This window comes from Salvelinus sp. IW2-2015, linkage group LG33 (assembly GCF_002910315.2).
Source record: "Salvelinus sp. IW2-2015 linkage group LG33, ASM291031v2, whole genome shotgun sequence".
Lineage (NCBI taxonomy): Eukaryota > Metazoa > Chordata > Actinopteri > Salmoniformes > Salmonidae > Salvelinus > Salvelinus sp. IW2-2015.
Window position 1 is genome coordinate 22,690,617 of NC_036872.1, and position 17,181 is coordinate 22,707,797.

The 17,181-nt window shown below is 44.2% G+C and overlaps 1 protein-coding gene across 1 annotated transcript in view; it reads left to right on the forward strand.

Moving 5' to 3' along the window:
• The window catches only part of LOC111958167 (leucyl-cystinyl aminopeptidase-like), a 20,118-nt gene extending 4,762 nt beyond the window's left edge, over positions 1-15,356 (forward strand). The window contains exons 2-19 of the mRNA XM_023979354.2: positions 1,485-1,724; positions 2,012-2,202; positions 2,736-2,874; positions 3,070-3,204; positions 3,350-3,470; positions 3,778-3,929; positions 4,109-4,222; positions 4,309-4,446; positions 4,578-4,709; positions 5,057-5,217; positions 5,787-5,875; positions 8,881-9,064; positions 9,445-9,601; positions 9,714-9,898; positions 10,068-10,229; positions 10,751-10,891; positions 11,680-11,761; positions 11,860-15,356. Coding sequence (XP_023835122.1) covers positions 1,485-1,724; positions 2,012-2,202; positions 2,736-2,874; positions 3,070-3,204; positions 3,350-3,470; positions 3,778-3,929; positions 4,109-4,222; positions 4,309-4,446; positions 4,578-4,709; positions 5,057-5,217; positions 5,787-5,875; positions 8,881-9,064; positions 9,445-9,601; positions 9,714-9,898; positions 10,068-10,229; positions 10,751-10,891; positions 11,680-11,761; positions 11,860-11,991 — 2,655 coding nt within the window. The 3' untranslated portion in view covers positions 11,992-15,356. The remainder of the gene's footprint in view (positions 1-1,484; positions 1,725-2,011; positions 2,203-2,735; positions 2,875-3,069; positions 3,205-3,349; positions 3,471-3,777; positions 3,930-4,108; positions 4,223-4,308; positions 4,447-4,577; positions 4,710-5,056; positions 5,218-5,786; positions 5,876-8,880; positions 9,065-9,444; positions 9,602-9,713; positions 9,899-10,067; positions 10,230-10,750; positions 10,892-11,679; positions 11,762-11,859) is intronic.
• Positions 15,357-17,181: the final 1,825 nt, after the last annotated feature.

The following is a 17,181-nucleotide window of genomic DNA, read 5'->3' on the forward strand; positions in this document are numbered from 1 at the left end:
TTATGTTATACGAGAGCGTGCCCAAAATCTGGGCGCTACCTAATAGTACACATGTTCGACAGATTATATGAAATAGCATCATAAAATGGGTCCTACTTTTGACAATCTTCCATCAGAATGTTGTACAAGGGGTCCTTTGTCGTGAACAATCGTTGTTTGGTTTTAGAACGTCCTCTTCTCCAGTCAATTAGCACAGAAGACTAGCAAAGTAGCGCGCAAGCTCTCCTTCCTGAACAAAGGCACACAACGCAACACGCCTAACGTCCCGAAAAATTTCAATAATCTAATAAAACTATATTGAAAAAACATACTTTACGATGATATTGTCACATTTATCAATAAAATCAAAGCCGGAGATATTAGTGGTCTATAACGACAGCTTTCCAGAAGGCAATCCCAGGCTCCTTCTCGCGCTTTCCAGAAAACAGGAAATGGGTGACACGTCATGCCAAGAGCTTTTATTCCACCTCAGACAAGATAAACACTCCATTTCTTCTCTCACTGCTATTGACATCTATTGGAAGGTGTATGACGTGCATGTATATTTATACGTATCAAGCCCATTTATAGGCAGGCCCTAGAACAGAGCATCGTTTTCAGATTTTCCACTTCCTGATCAGGAAGTTCTGTTTTACTCACAGATATAATTCAAACGGTTTTAGAAACTAGAGAGTGTTTTCTATCCAATAGTAATAATAATATGCATATTGTACGAGCAAGAATTGAGTACGAGGCCGTTTAAATTGGACACGATTTTCCCCCAAAGTGAAAACAGCGCCCTCTGTCCTCAACAGGTTAAACACTGTACCTGTTTATAAAGTCACCATTGGTCTCATGGTGGAATCCCTGAGAGGTTTCCTTCCTCTCTGGCAACTGAGTTAGGAAGGACACTTGTATCTGTATAGTGACTGCGTGTAATGATACACTATCCAAAGTGTAATTATTAAATTCACCATGCTCAAAGGAATATTCAATGTCTGCTTCTTTTTATTTTACCCATCTACCAAAAGGTGCCCTTCTTTGCGAGGCATTGGAAATCCTCCCAGGTCTTTGTAGTTGAATCTGTTTTTGAAATTCACTGTTCGACTGAGGGACCTTACAGATAATTGAATGTGTGGGGTACAGTGTTGAGGTAGTCATTCAAAAATCATGTTAAACACTATTATTGCACACAGTGAGTCCATGTATCTTATTATGTGACTTGTTAAGCACGTTTACTCCTGAACTTATTTAGACTTGCCATAACGAAGAGGTTGAATACTTATTGACTCAAAACATTTCAGCCTTAAATTTGAATTAATTTGTAAAAATGTTGAAAAACACAATTCCACTTTGACATTCTGGGGTATTGTGTGTAGTGCAGTGACACACATTCTCAATTTAATCCATTTAAAATTCAGGCTGTAACACAACAAAATCAAGGTGTGTGAATACTTTCTGAAGTAACTGTGTGTATTCACTGTGTTGATCCTCTTTCTCCCCAGGCTGGCTGTGGTAAGGCTAACTCCTCCACTCCTAACAGCACCAATGGGGAGCTGTTTCCCTGGAATGAGCTCCGACTCCCAGCCAGTGTACGGCCTGTGAACTATGACCTCTCCTTGACCCCTAACCTGACTTCKATGACCTTCACTGGCCGCACTGTCATCAACATGACAATACTACATGACACCAAGCGCATAGTTCTGCACAGCTCTGAACTCATTATCACCAAGGCAACCTTCCAGGTAGCCTATGATCAGCCGTGCCATTGCTAATTACTTGAAAATATTATGAAGAGAAATACAGCTTTAAAGGTTTCGATTTTTAACTGTAATCATTCTTATATTAATGCACAGTGTGTAACTGTCTGACTAGCAGTGTAGAGAGAGTAAGATTTGCTTCCCCTGTGAAGATAAATTGTTTTACCTCGATAATGATGTTTTCCCTAGATAGTTGTTTTCCCTTGCTCAGTAATGTTTTATTAGACTATGTTTTACCTTATTAAATGCTGTTTTTACTATAACCCTTCCAGGTTGGAGAGGATAAGAGTGTTGAGGTGAAGGTGTTGGAGTATAAACCATGGCAGCAGATAGCTGTCAGCTTCCCAGAGGATCTGAAGGTAGGCCAGGTGTGTGTGTTAACGTTGGACTATGCAGCCAACCTCTCACACACCTATGACGGCTTCTACAACAGCTCCTACAACGACAAGACTGGAGCCAAGAGGTAAGCAAAATTATTTAAAAAACGATGTACTAAAGTTTGCTCTAAAAATAACATCTTAACTCAGGGTGAATGCAGTGAGATGCATTCTGTAATAGTGTGTAAACTTGACAATGTTTGTTGAAGTAGTAAACTACAACTCCAGTTTGAGCCTAGTCCTCGCTCTCTGTGTGACTCTGGCCACCCTCTCCTCAGGGTCCTAGCTGCCACCCAGTTTGAGCCTAAGTCCTCGCCTCCTGTGTGACTTGGCCACCCTCTCCTCAGGGTCCTAGCTGCCACCAGTTTGAGCCTAGTCCTCGCTCTCTGTGTGACTCTGGCCACCTCTCCTCAGGGTCCTAGCTGCCACCCAGTTTGAGCCTAGTCCTCGCTCTCTGTGTGACTCTGGCCACCCTCTCCTCAGGGTCCTAGCTGCCACCCAGTTGAGCCTAGTCCTCGCTCTCTGTGTGACTCTGGCCACCTCTCCTCAGGGTCCTAGCTGCCACCCAGTTTGAGCCTAGTCCTCGCTCTCTGTGTGACTCTGGCCACCCTCTCCTCAGGGTCCTAGCTGCCACCCAGTTTGAGCCCCAGGCAGCCAGGAAGGCCTTCCCCTGTTTTGACGAGCCGGCCTTTAAAGCCACTTTCCTGGTCAGGATCACAAGGGAGCCTGGATACATCACTCTGTCCAACATGCCCCAGGTACTGTGTGTGTGTGTGTGTGCGCGCGCTTGAGAGTTTGCCTGCACCAGTGTGTTTTTAAGTGGTAAACATGCATCAATACATTACAAAATCAAATACGTGATGTGTGATATCAAGTGATTACTGGAGACACTTGACATGAAGAATGCCAGTGATTAAATAATCTGTTAATATAACTGTTGTTGTGTTCCCCAGGCTAAGACGACTACATTACCCAGCGGCCTGTTGGAGGATGAGTTTGAGCAGACTGGCATTAATATGAGCACCTACCTGGTGGCCTTCATCGTAGCCAACTTCACCAGCATCACTAGAAACGTTTCCAATACACTGGTACGTACAGAATCCCTGCCTCACAATATATTCACACTATTTCTATGGCCTGCAAAACACTGGAATGCAACTGTCTACTCTGTGCCTATCCCCCTATTTTGGGATCTAATGTATTTATTCCATTTCTATGGTGTGTGTGTTCTAGGTGTCAGTGTACTCTGTGCCAGAGAAGAAGGAACACACACACTATGCTCTGGACACAGCCTCCAAGCTGCTGCACTTCTACAACACCTTCTTTGAAATCGTCTACCCTCTGAGGAAACTAGGTGATAGGTGACACAGAAAGACACAACACACAGACACTCAGCCCTCACACAATAAACTCATCGATTAGGGATTTCATTTTTTTATTTTTTTATATTAAGGCTGTAACAAAATGTGGAAAAAGTCAAGGGTTCTGAATACTTTCTGAATGCATTGTAGTATGAAGGCCAGAAGATTCATTTGAAAATGTGTGAGAGAAAAGTGTAATGTTTTCGATAATGAGACACAAAATATGCCTTGGTATTTACCCCTCCACCTTTCCGTCCCTCTCTCTCTCTACTCTTCCTTCCTTCTCTCCACCTCCTCCAGACCTGGTGGCTATCCCAGACTTTCTGGCGGGAGCGATGGAGAACTGGGGTCTGATCACCTTTAGAGAGACCAGCCTGCTGGTGGAAAACCAGTCCTCTCCTCTCGACAAACAACTCATCGCTAACGTCGTAGCCCACGAGCTCGCTCACCAGGTGTGTGTTTGTCTGGTGTGTGTGTGTGTGTAGGCTACCACAAGGTGATGGAACATATGTGTATCTCAGCAGTCTTAATGCTGTTTTATGCAGTTGCTATAACAGTGCTGTAATGCTCATTATGATAGTGTTATAAAGCGGTCATAAAACTGTTCTAATTCCGTTGTGATGTGTGTCAGTGGTTTGGGAACCTGGTGACGATGCGTTGGTGGAATGACCTGTGGCTGAACGAAGGCTTCGCCACCTACTGGCAGTACACGTCCCTAATGACAGAGTTCCCACAGCTGGACCTAGTAAGCAGCACCACGTCACACATGCAGGTGCTGTGTCAGTGTAGGTTTAGATAACCGTGGATTGATGATCTGTCTTCTGTCTCCAGGGCAATGTGTTCCTGGGGGTGCGCTTTAAGGCCATGGCCAAAGATTCTTTAAACTCCTCCCACCCAGTGTCAGTGTCATCCCAGGTGACCACACCTGAGCAGGTGTCTGAGATGTTTGACTCTGTCACCTATGAGAAGGTACAGTCTTGAGCTTTACTCACAAATGTGCTTAAAAGTTCATTGATTAGTAGAGTGAAGGATATTGGTGCTGTAGTCACAGCAGTAATGTGTCTGTCTGTCTGTCTGTCTGTGTCCGTGTGTGTCTCTAGGGTGCTTCCCTCCTGCTGATGTTGAAAACCACTCTGCCAGACGGTCAGTTCAGGAAAGGACTCATGGAATACCTGGATAACTACAGAGGATCTAACACTGTTACTGAAGACCTCTGGAACAGTCTCACCCAGGTAGGTGTGGTCTGTCTGAGACACTCTATCTCCGTTTCCTGATTAGTTATTTTCACAGGTTCCTTATTTTGCGGCTGTAAAATCTGGCGCCATATCCTTCCTCTTTTCACAACGGTCACCCTGTCTGTGTATTAAGTGGGTGTGTCTTGTCTGTTATATTAAGTGGGGGTGTCGTGTCTGTTGTATTACGTGGGGGTGTCGTGTCTGTTGTATTACGTGGGGGTGTCGTGTCTGTTGTATTAGTACTACTGATGCTGATACTCCATCTCTCTCCCATGGTGATGAATAGTCAAATTAGTAGATTCTTTATATTTATTATTGATGATTGTTGGTTCTGGATGCTCCAGGCCCAGGTGCTTCCCCAGCAGGAGAGTGTGTCAGACATGATGAGAACATGGACGCTGCAAAAAGGCTTCCCATTAGTCACCGTCAGCCGCAAGGGTGGTCACGTGACGCTCACACAGGAACACTTCCTGTTCTCCGCAGACAATGCCACACACACCTCTAAGTGAGACATGCACTCACTCGCTCGCACACACTCTCACCACATAACACGCCACTCTCACGCACACGCACGCACACGCATTCTCACACACACCAACACACACACTCTCTCTCACATACACACTCTCACATACACACACTCTCACGCATACACACTCTCACGCACACACACTCTCGCGTACACACTCACTCTCACGCGCACGCTCTCTCACGCGCACCCTCTCTCACGCGCACTCTCTCTCTACGCGCACGCTCTCTCACGCACACGCTCTCTCACGCACACTCTCTCTCACACACACTCTCTCTCACACACTCACACACACACTCACGCACACCACACTCTCAACCACACTCTCACACACACGCACACACCACACACACACTCTCACACACACACTCTCACACACTCTCACACACACTCACAACACACTCTCACACACACACACGCACTCTCATGCACCTCTCTACGCACACGCACTCTCACGCACATTCACTCTCACACACACACACTCTCTCACACATACTCTCTCACACACACACATTCACACCAACCTTTCTTTGTGTTCTCCTCAGCCTGTGGCATATCCCTGTGACGTATGTGAATGACAGCTGTAGCTCTGCCCCTTCCTGCAGACAGATCTTCACGCTAAGAAATAAGACAGGTAAATAATAAGACAGGAAAAGAACAAGACCGGTAAAACTCTGTACATTCAGCTCTGTAGTTGTCAGTGAGCTTGACTAACTTCATGAATTGTCTAATTCAGGACAAGCAAGCCTTTATGATTTTAATTGCTTGTGATACATATGGATTAGAGGTCGACCGATTATGATTTTTCAACGCCGATACCGATTATTGGAGGACAAAAAAGGCCGATATCGATTAATCGGCTGATTAAAAAAATAAAAAAATAAATATGTATTTATATATATATATATATATCATACACACACACACATTTTTGTAATAATGACAATTGCAACAATACTGAATGAACAATGAACACTTTTATTTTAACTTAATATAATACATAAATAAAATCAATTTAGTCTCAAATAACATGAACATATGTTAAAACGAACCACCAGCTTTCATGGGTCTTAGGTTGTAGTGCAGAAAGCAGAGCTCGTCTGCATGGTCCCCTGTTAGTCTGCTCCTCCGCGAAACACAGACCTTATTTGAAGTAGATCAAGACATTCTCTATGGAAGACATGAACGGTAAAATAACGAAGGAACCCCTTTCAAGTTCAGCCGCAAGTTATTACAAGAATTATAGCGCGTCGACTATTTCTCTCTAAACCATATACCTTTGACTAATCCGGAAACTATCACCTCGAAAACAAAACGTTTATTCCGTTCCGTATTTTATCTAACAGGTGGCATCCATGAGTGTAAATATTCCTGTTACATTGCACAACCTTCAATGTTATGTCATAATTACGTAAAATTCTGTCAAATTAGTTCGCAAAGAGCCAGGCGGCCCAAACTGTTGCATATACGCTGACTCTGCGTGCAATGAACGCAAGAGAAATGACACCATTTCACCTGGTTAATATTGCCTGCTAACCTGGATTTCTTTTAGCTAAATATGCAGGTTTYAAAATATATACTTGTGTATTGATTTTAAGAAAGGCATTGATGTTTATGGTTAAGTACACATTGGAGCAATGACAGTCATTGATTGATTGTTTTTTATAAGATAAGTTTAATGCTAGCTAGCAACTTACCTTAGCTTACTGCATTTGCGTAACAGGCAGGCTCCTCGTGGAGTGCAATGTAATCAGGTGTTAGAGCATTGGACTAGTTAACTGGAAGGTTGCAAGATTGGATCCCCCGAGCTGACAAGGTTAAAAATCTGTTCCTAGGCCATCATTGAAAATAAGAATGTGATCTTAACTGACTTGCCTAGTTAAATAAAGGTGTATAATTTTTTTTTTTTTTTAAATACAGATTTCCGATTGTTATGAAAACTTGAAATCGGCCATTCCGATTTAATCGGTCGACCTCTAATATGGATATATACAGTGCATTCGGAAAGTATTCAGACTCCTTGACTTTTCCCACATTTTGTTACGTTACAGCCTCATTTCCCCTCGTCAATCTATAACACAATACATCATAATGACAAAGCAAAAACACAATTGTTGCCAATTTATAAAACCCCCCCTGAAATATCACATTTACATAAGTATTCAGACCCTTTACTCAGTACTTTGTTGAAGCACCTTTGGCAGCGATCACAGCATCGAGTCTTCTTGGGTATGAAGCTACAAGCTTGGCACACCTGTATTTGGGGAGTTTCTCCCATTCTTCTCTGCATATTCTCTCAAGCTCTGTCAGGTTGGATGAGGAGAGTCGCTGCACAGCTATTTTCAGGTCTCTCCAGAGATGTTCAATCGGGTTGAAGTCCGGGCTCTGGCTGGCCCACTCAAGGACATTCAGAGACTTGTCCCGAAGCCACTCCTGCATTGTCTTGGCTGTGTGCTTAAGGTGAACCTTCTCCCCAGTCTGAGGTCCTAAGAGCTCTGGAACAGGTTCTCATCAAGGATCTCTCTGTACTTTGCTCTGTTCATCTTTGCCTCGATCCTGACAAGTCTGCCAGTCCCTGCCACTGAAAAACATCCCCACAGCATGATGCTGCCACCACCATGTTTCACCATAGGGACGGTGCCAGATTTCCTCCATACATGATGCTTGGCTTCAAGGGCAAAGAGTTCAATCTTGGTTTCATCAGACCAGAGAATCTTGTTCCTTATTGTCTGAGAGTCTTTAGGTGCCTTTTGGCAAACTCCAAGTGGGCTGTCATGTGTCTTTTACTGAGGAGTGGCTTCCATCTGGCCATTCTACCATAAAGGCCTGATTGTTGGAGTGCAGCAGAGATGGTTGTCCTTCTGGAAGGTTCTCCCATCTCCACAGAGGAACTCTGGAGCTCTGTCAGAGTGACCATCAGGTTCTTGGTCACCTCCTTGACCAAGGCCCTTCTCCCCCGATTGCTCAGTTTGGCCAGATGGCCAGCTCTAGGAAGAGTCTTGGTGGTTCCAAACATCTTCAATTTAAGAATGATGGAGGCCACTGTGTTCTTCGGAACCTTCAATGCTGCAGAGATTTTTTGGTAACCTTCCCCAGGTTTGTGGCTCGACACAATCCTGTCTCGGAGCTCTACGGACAATTCCTTCGACCTCATGGCTTGGTTTTTGACATGCACTGTCTACTGTGGGACCTTATATAGGCAGGTGTGTGCCTTTCCAAATAATGTCCAATCAATTGAATTTACCACAGGTGGACTCCAAGTTGTAGAAACATCTCAAGGATGACCAATGGAAACAGGATGCACCTGAGCTCAATTTCMAGTCTCATAGCAAAGGGTCTGAATACTTATGTAAATAAGGTATTTCTGTTTTTTATTTTTAATACATTTGCTAAAATGTCTGAAATCCTGTTTTCGCTTTGTCATTATGGGGTATTGTGTGTAGATTGCTGAGGATTTAATAAAAAATGTAATAATCCATTTTAGAATAAGGCTGTAARGTAACAAACTGTGTAAAAAGTCAAGGGGTCTGAATACTTTCCGAAGGCACTGTATATAGTAGCCTGCTGGTTGTATGCGCTGAGGTTCTAGGTAAAAGCATGACCATGTGTCTAAGTGCATTGTTATGTGTTTCCAATTAGCGACTCTGAATGTGTCGGACAGTGTGAAGTGGCTGAAGTTGAACTACATGAACACAGGCTTCTATATAGTTCACTATGGAGACGAGGGCTGGGCCACTCTCATAGATGCTCTTAAGACTGATATCAACATACTCACACCCCACGACCGCGCTTCACTCATACACAACATCTTTGCCCTGTCCAGGTCAGTGTGTGTGTTTGTACTGTGGCATGGTACGCTCAATGATAATAGTAGCTGGGAGATGGATGTCTGTCTCTCAGAAAGACTCAATTCATTTTTTTTTTTTGTGGTCGATGCTGTAAAAAATAATGTTCTCAGTCAACCTACCTGGTAAATAAGGTTATAAATAGATTATACATAGATTCATCTATTTTTAACCTCATTTTACCAGGTAGGATGACAGCAATGACCACTTAAAAAAAAAAAGATCATAATTGGAGGCCTGCCTTAATGCTCTGCCTGGACTTGTACGATTGTGTGAATGTCTGCATTTTTAGCTCCACAGACACAAATAGACAGAATTCATTCAGATCTATTGTCTATTTTTCTCTCCCCCTCATCAGGCTGGGTCGTGTGTCCTTCCGTCATGTTTTAAATCTGTTGGAATATGCCACCAATGAGACTGAGACTGTTCCTCTGACAGAGGCCCTGTCACAGCTCAGCTCTGTCTACAGACTACTGGACAAGAGACAGGAGCAAAGACTGGTGGCCCGCATGAAGGTAAATGCACGCATGCACACACACACTAGATTGTCAGGTACCTTGTTTTGGAGCCTAGTCCCACCATTTGGGACACACTGACTGTGCTTTCACTTTGTAATGTGTGTTTAAGGTGTACATTTGGGGTCATTTTGGCCAGCTGATGGACAGTCAGGACTGGGGAGAGGAGGAGAGTGTGTCCAGACAGGAGCTGAGGTCAGCCCTGCTAGAGATGGCCTGTAGTCTGGGACGGCAGAACTGTACTGACCAGGCCACGGCCCTCTACGACCAGTGGACCAACTCCAACCAAACCAAACAGTAGGTACACACACCAACTGACTTTAGAGTTTAAATATAAGAATATATACTTTTGCTGGTTTAAAAAATATATATACTTTTTGATTTTTTGACCGCCATGGTCTTCATCAGTAGTAAAGCTAGATATCTATTCTATAGTGATCTTGTGGTGCTCTGTTGTCTCCTCCAGGATCCCAGGTGATCTGCAGCGAGTGGTGTTCTCTGTAGCGGCCCAGTCTGACCTCAGATGGCATACTCTCATGGAGGCCTACAGTTCCACCACGTATGACTCTGAGAAACGCAAGATACTGCAGGCCCTGGCCTCCACACAGGACCCACAAAGCATCGTATGGTAAGGGAGAGAGTGAGTGTGGGCCCACGGTACTTAATCAATTTACAGACAGATTAACTGGCCAACTAACCTCTACCCAGAGTTTGTGCAGAGAGACATACAGCTGTACTCAAGCTGATCTTCCCCCTGAAGCTAGGACCGAAGAGTCCCTTCCCATCTTCCTGAAAACATCTGAAACCCTACCTCTTCAAGGAGTATTTTAAATACCCTCCCCCTCTTTTCGCACCCCCTCCTCATGCCCGAGGCTTTCGTGAACTAACATTCGCACTTCACTTTTTGCCCCCTTACTAGATCTGACTTTGCTGATAGCTACTTTATTGGGGGAAAAGTGCACTTACTATGACTGAGATATGTGGTTGTCCCACCTACCTATTTTAGGATGAATGGACTAACTATGTCGCTCTGGATGAGAGTGTCTGCTAAATGGCTAAAATGTKAAATGTGCCCAAGCTGTGCCCTGATATGTTTGTAGCAGCCTATGGTGTGTGTCTCTGCATCACTCTAAACACCTCCTCCTTCAGGATTCTGAGCGTGGGGCTCGAGGGAGGGATTATCCAGACCCAGGAGCTGCCATTGGTCATCAGCACCATGAGCGATGGCTTCGTTGGCCACTTGTTCGTCTGGGACTTTGTCAAAGAGAACTGGGACAGGATCATAGAGAAGTGAGTGCCACCTTATGAATTAGATCAATTATACACTGAGTGTACAAAACATTAAGAACACCTGCTCGTTCCATGACAGACTGACCAGGTGAAAGCTATGATCCCTTTTTAATGTCACTTGTTAAATCCACTTTAATACGTGTAGATGAAGGGGAGGAGACGGGTTAAAGAAGGATTTTTAAGCCTTGAGACAATTGAGACATGGATTGTGCATGTGTGCCATTTAAGAGGGTGAATGGGCAAGACAAAATATTTAAGTGTCTTTGAACGGGGTATGGTAGTAGGTGCCAGGTGCACCGGTTTGTGTCAAGAACTGCAACGCTGCTGGCTTTTTCACGCTCAACAGTTTCCTGTGTGTATCAAGAATGGTCCACCACCCAAAGGACATCTAACCGAGTACACACAACTGTGGGAAGCATTGAAGTCAACATGGGCCAGCTTCCCTGTGGAACGCTTTCGCCACCTTGTAGAGTCCATGCCCTGACGAATGGAGGCTGTTCTGAGGGCAAAAGTGGGTCCAACTCAATATTAGGACGGTGTTCCTAATGTTTGGTATAGTCAGTGCACATTTACATACTTACAGCATCAACCTACAGAACAATGAGCCCAAAAACAATAGTTTCCCAGTCGATATCAGTGGGCCTGTTTTGATTGGCTGTTGTGGAGCCTAGCCTGTTTTGATTGGCTCTTGTGGAGCCTGGCCTGTTTCGATTGGCTCTTGTGGAGAAGTGGCCTGTTTCTATTGGCTGTTGTGAAAAAATGGCCTGATTTTGATTGTGTGTGTGTAGGTTCCCAGTGGGGTCCTATCCCATCCAAAGCATCATCAAGTCCACCACCTCCCAGTTCTCCACTCAGACACACCTGGAGGAGGTGAGCTTACACCTCAGAACCATGCCGACTCTATATCGTGTCTGTGTATCAGATGCCTAGTATGTGTTGGTCTTCTCTCATGTCAACTGTGTGTGTAGGTCCAGGGTTTCTTCTCCAGTCTGAAGGAGCGGGGGTCTCAGATGCGTAGCGTCAAGGAGGCTTTAGAGACCATCAGACTGAACCAGCTCTGGATGGACAGGAACCTCCCAACACTCAGAATCTGGCTCTAACATGGCTGCTTGGCAACTGTCGCTCCCGGCAACCTGCTCCGAGCGCCAAGTTGCCATGGCAACAGCAGTGTTTGCACTATAGTAGGGCTTGTGTCTCAAATGACATCATATTCCCCATATAGTGGCTACTTTATTTTTCACTATGATCAAGAGTAGTTCACTATATAGGGAACAGGGTTTCCTATGAGTTGTAGTAGCCAGCTCAGGGTTGCTCTAGAGATTGTGTATCTGACCCCGTATCAATCGGACTCTAACTCCTCTCTCTCTATGCTGTCGACCAAACCTTCACACCGCTTTCATCACAACAGCATGCCTGGACACACAGCAGAGTGTCTTTCTTTCAAACTCAACGTGCTTCACAAATGACTGTCCTACTGTCTGGGGGAGGATGGGGAGATGGGAGAATGTCTGTTGAAGGCCAGAGTAAGGCTACAGAGCTGCCACACAATACAAAGGGGTTAGGTGACCATGTACAGTAGGCACGCTCAGCAGGCTACAGCCAGAACGTGTATATGTTGAAGGAAAATACCTTACTGTTTAGATCAGTGGTGTCCCCCCAAAAATGTGGGACTAAAAATGACTAAAACTAAATTTAAACTGTGTAAAAATGTTAATGGCGCTATATTTATACCGTTTATTGACTGTCCAGCTCACTAATAATAACTGAAATGAAAACTAGACAGTCGGGGAGCATCAAATTCTCAAAATGATGGATAGAGGACAATTTGTTTTGCAGATTTTGGCACTTTTAAAATATCTTTGTTTTTAAAGAGCGAATGCGGCCCTCAGGGCAACATTAGTTTGAGACCCCGGGTTTAGATGCTCCCAAAGTTAAACTACCACATTTCCACCACTGTCCGTCTGTTAGACCTCAAGAAGTGTTTTGGTCTGTTGGTATAAACCAGGGGACAACGTTTGGTTTGGCCAGCAAGGACCACTAGGGGGCCCACGACTGACTTCCTTTTTTTAGGAAGTCAGTCGGGTTCACAACTTACTGTTACTACCAGCATAGTAGAAAACATAACGTGTCATTTCAACATTTGGTAGTGCCTCAGCAGTTTTCCTCTTGTTATGTCAGTCAATCAACTAGCCCATGTCAGCTAACATCCATTGCTAAGTAAGTTAGTCTAGCCAGCTATCTAAACCTTGTAGTAATCATGGCCGAATTACTGACTGGGCATCCAAGGCACGTGTCCAGGGGCCCTGAGCTCCAGGGTGCCCCTCATTTCATTTTGTTATTCACTCTCACAGATATCATAGGAACATGGCATAAGCCATAGCAAAATGTGTAGAACTGCAGGGAATTWGCATTAAATGTGGCAAAATATGTACAATCACATGAAATTAGTCATGTTGAATTGCTGAAAATCTGCTTTAACATATTGGCAATCAGAATGTGTTGTTAGGTGTCAAGTTATACGGCTATGATTTGATTCATGTTTCAYGACCCTAAAAAGCTGTTTCCCTTTTTATATTTCTAAATAAATGATTCCTTTGTTTGGGCCGCAGCTCATCACTCAGATTATATTTTGGTACACCAAGCCCAAGAGTTTGAGCACCCCCGGTGTAAACGTTGTTGGGTGAACTAAACCCCCCAGCACTTCTGTTGACGTAACTTTCATTGTTACATTTTGACAGTTAATGTCATACTGAAACCATTGTTAGATGAACATGAATGTACCTGGTCTGCTGTCTAGCTTTATTCAGATTGAAGGTGTATAGTTAAGACCACTTTTCCTTTGCGTACGAGGCAATCTGTGTACAGAATATTTCACTCTCTCACAATGCTTGTGAAGATGTAATTATTGTGTAAATGCTACTACTATCCTTACGTTGCTTAATGCTCATGTTTTCTGTGCGTGCAGATTTTTTCTTTTGTTTTTGCTGTTTGGTTTTGGTTATATATACGGTGTGTACAGTGTGATGCCTCATAGACGTAAGAGTCCTGGTCAAATGCTTTTAATGGTTTTGTTTTTACTAAAGAACAAAGTATACTGATGAATGTGGGGTCACTTCAGGGGCTCAGGATCTTGTATGAAACACAGGTAATTGTAGATCCATATTAGGGGTGGCTGCACCATGGTTATTTTCAATCTAAGTGGTGGTGATAATGAAATCAACAACTTCTTTAAATACCAATGTATGTTTTTAAAGTACACGGTTGCCTGATTGTTTCTGTCTTTTCCATTTAAGGAGTTTAGTGAGTGACCTAACAGTGTTGCGTCTGTAGACCTGGGTAGTGCAATTTTAGCTGTGTCTGTAGTCCAACAGTCTTCTGTCGTTGGTTAGCCTGGCTTAGTGGGCTAGGTTACGTTGTCTCACTATGTGCGAGCTCTATGGTACTCCGTTGTCTATGGTAGCCCTGTTGTTTTCGTCTCTGGGTTAGAAGATGATTGTATCAGCCTCCCGTCTGACTCTGTGTAGAAGATGATTGTATCAGCCTCCCGTCTGACTCTGGGTAGAAGATGATTGTATCAGCCTCCCGTCTGTCTCTGGGTAGAAGATGATTGTATCAGCCTCCCGTCTGTCTCTGGTAGAAGATGATTGTATCAGCCTCCCGTCTGTCTCTGGGAGAAGATGATTGTATCAGCTCCCGTCTGACCTCTGGGTAGAAGATGATTGTATCAGCCTCCCGTCTGTCTCTGGGTAGAAGATGATTGTATCAGCCTCCCGTCTGACTCTGGGTAGAAGTTCCCTGTAGGAACAGATCTAGGTTGTTACACAACAATTCAGACCTTAACCAAATGTAAAACTGACCATGGATCAGTGTCTAGGGCACAGTTAAATGGGGAGGACGGGCATCTGGTAATGGCTGGAGCAGAATAATGGTATCAAATGTATCGAACACAGCTTCCATGTGTTTTGATGCCATTCCGTACCAACCATTATTTTGAGCCGTCCTCTCCTCAGCAGCCTCCACTGGTCGCGGGCTAACTACCTCTCTGCTGCAGCAGCATTGGCTTAGATGTTGGCAACCACTGAATGTCCTGAAGGAGCTCTTCTATTACATAACAACATGACAAATGAATATCTGCGCTTCTACTGTAGCTTCTCTTCTAAAGCCTCAGATGTCTGTAGCTATGTCTCCTGTTTGGTACTGTCTCAATCTGAAGGAGGGTTTATTTCTCACTCTGAATGTTGTGATGTCATGTTGAAAACATTGGAACAGACAGGTCGTATTGGCCGTTATGATATGTCTATTATGAAATCTATCTTGGGTGCAGAATTGTCAGTGTATTCCTATGCCAAGCCCACCTCGATTGTTGCTCATCATTTTAAACTGTTTTGCACTGGGGTTGAATGATGCTGAATATTGTCAGGCTCTTCATGTCATGAAAAAAAAGACGAATAAAATGTTTTCTGGACTTTGGCTGTTCTGTATTTGTGTGCTAAGCGTGGTCCGTGTTCAGCAGTAAAAGTGTTCGCTTGAGGCTTATCCAAATGTACTGCCTTTCTAGGGAGTTTTTCCTAGCCACCGTGCTTCTACACCTGCATTGCTTGCTGTTTGGGGTTTTAGGCTGGGTTTCTGTACAGCACTTTGTGACATCAGCTGATGTAAGAAGGGCTTTATAAATACATTTGATTGATATAAAGGTAATGTAGAATATACAGAGCTAGCACAGATATAACAATGAGACAGATATTTCACTGGACGTATAACTGAAGCATCCGTTTGGGGTTTCCACTCACTACCAAATATGGTAGTGAGAGGAAGCCCATTGGCCGGCAGTGGGAGAAGATGGATCGAGATGGATTTTGGCCGACATTCTGAAAATGTTGTCTTCAATGAAACATTTGATCTCAATACGGTTTTCTGCTCCCGGTTTTCTGCACAGCCCTCCATGTGGTCGCCAGAGGTAGCCTGACTGCCATTAGGTACCGAGATGAGATCCRCAGACCCCTTGTGAGACCATATGCTGACARATGCACATTTGTGGCCTGCTGGAGGTCATTTTGCAGGGCTCTGGCAGTGCDCCTCCTTGCACAAAGGCGGAGGTAGCGGTCCTGCTGCTGGGTTGTTGCCCTCCTACGGCCTCCTCCACGTCTCCTGATGTACTGGCCTGTCTCCTGGTAGCGCCTCCATGCTCTGGACACTACGCTGACAGACACAGCAAACCTTRTTGCCACAGCTCGCATTGATGTGCCATCCTGGATGAGCTGRACTACCTGAGCCACTTGTGTGGGTTGTAGACTCCGTCTCATGCTACCACTAGAGTGAAAGCACCGCCAGCATTCAAAAGTGACCAAAACATCAGCCAGGAAGCATAGGAACTGAGAAGTGGTCTGTGGTCACCACCTGCAGAACCACTCCTTTATTGGGGGTGTCTTGCTAATTGCCTATAATTTCCACCTTTTGTCTATTCCATTTGCACAACAGCATGTGAAATTTATTGTCAATCAGTGTTGCTTCCTAAGTGGACAGTTTGATTTCACAGAAGTGTGATTGACTTGGAGTTACATTGTGTTGTTTAAGTGTTCCCTTTATTTTTTTGAGCAGTATATTATTTTTTGTACTTTATCAGACCAGAGCATCTTGTTTCTCATTGTCTGAGTCCTTTAGGTGCCTTTTGGCAAACTCAAAGCAGGCTGTCATGTGCCTTTTACTGAGGAGTAGCTTCCGTCTGGCAACTCTACCATAAAGGCCTGATTGTTTGAGTGCTGCAGAGATGGCTGTCCTTCAGGAAGGTTCTCCCATCTCCACAGAGGAACTCTGGAGCTCTGTCAGAGTGACCATCAGGTTCTTGTTCACCTTCCTGACCAAGGCTCTTCTCCCCTGGGTGGCCAGCTCTAGGAAGAGTTTTGGTTCCAAATTTGTCTTAACAAATCACATATGTTACATGCTCACTCTGTGTGAAATAATAGGGGTTGGCATGACTTTTAAATGACTAACCCTTCCTCTGTTCTCCATACATACTGTACTGTACAACACCCGTAAGGTCCCTCAGTCAAGTATTGTATTTCAACCACAGATTCAAAGACCAGGGAGCCTTTCAAAAGTCTCATAAGAAGGGCATTGATTGGTAGATGGGTAACAATGTCAAATCATACATTTGAATATCTCTTTAAGCATGATCAAGTTAATAATTATGCTGTGGATGATGTATTAACATTTTACTGCAGTGGGCTAAATCAGGGTCACACAGTGTTTTTTGATAGTCTTAAACAAATCTACTTTGAAACAAAAGTATA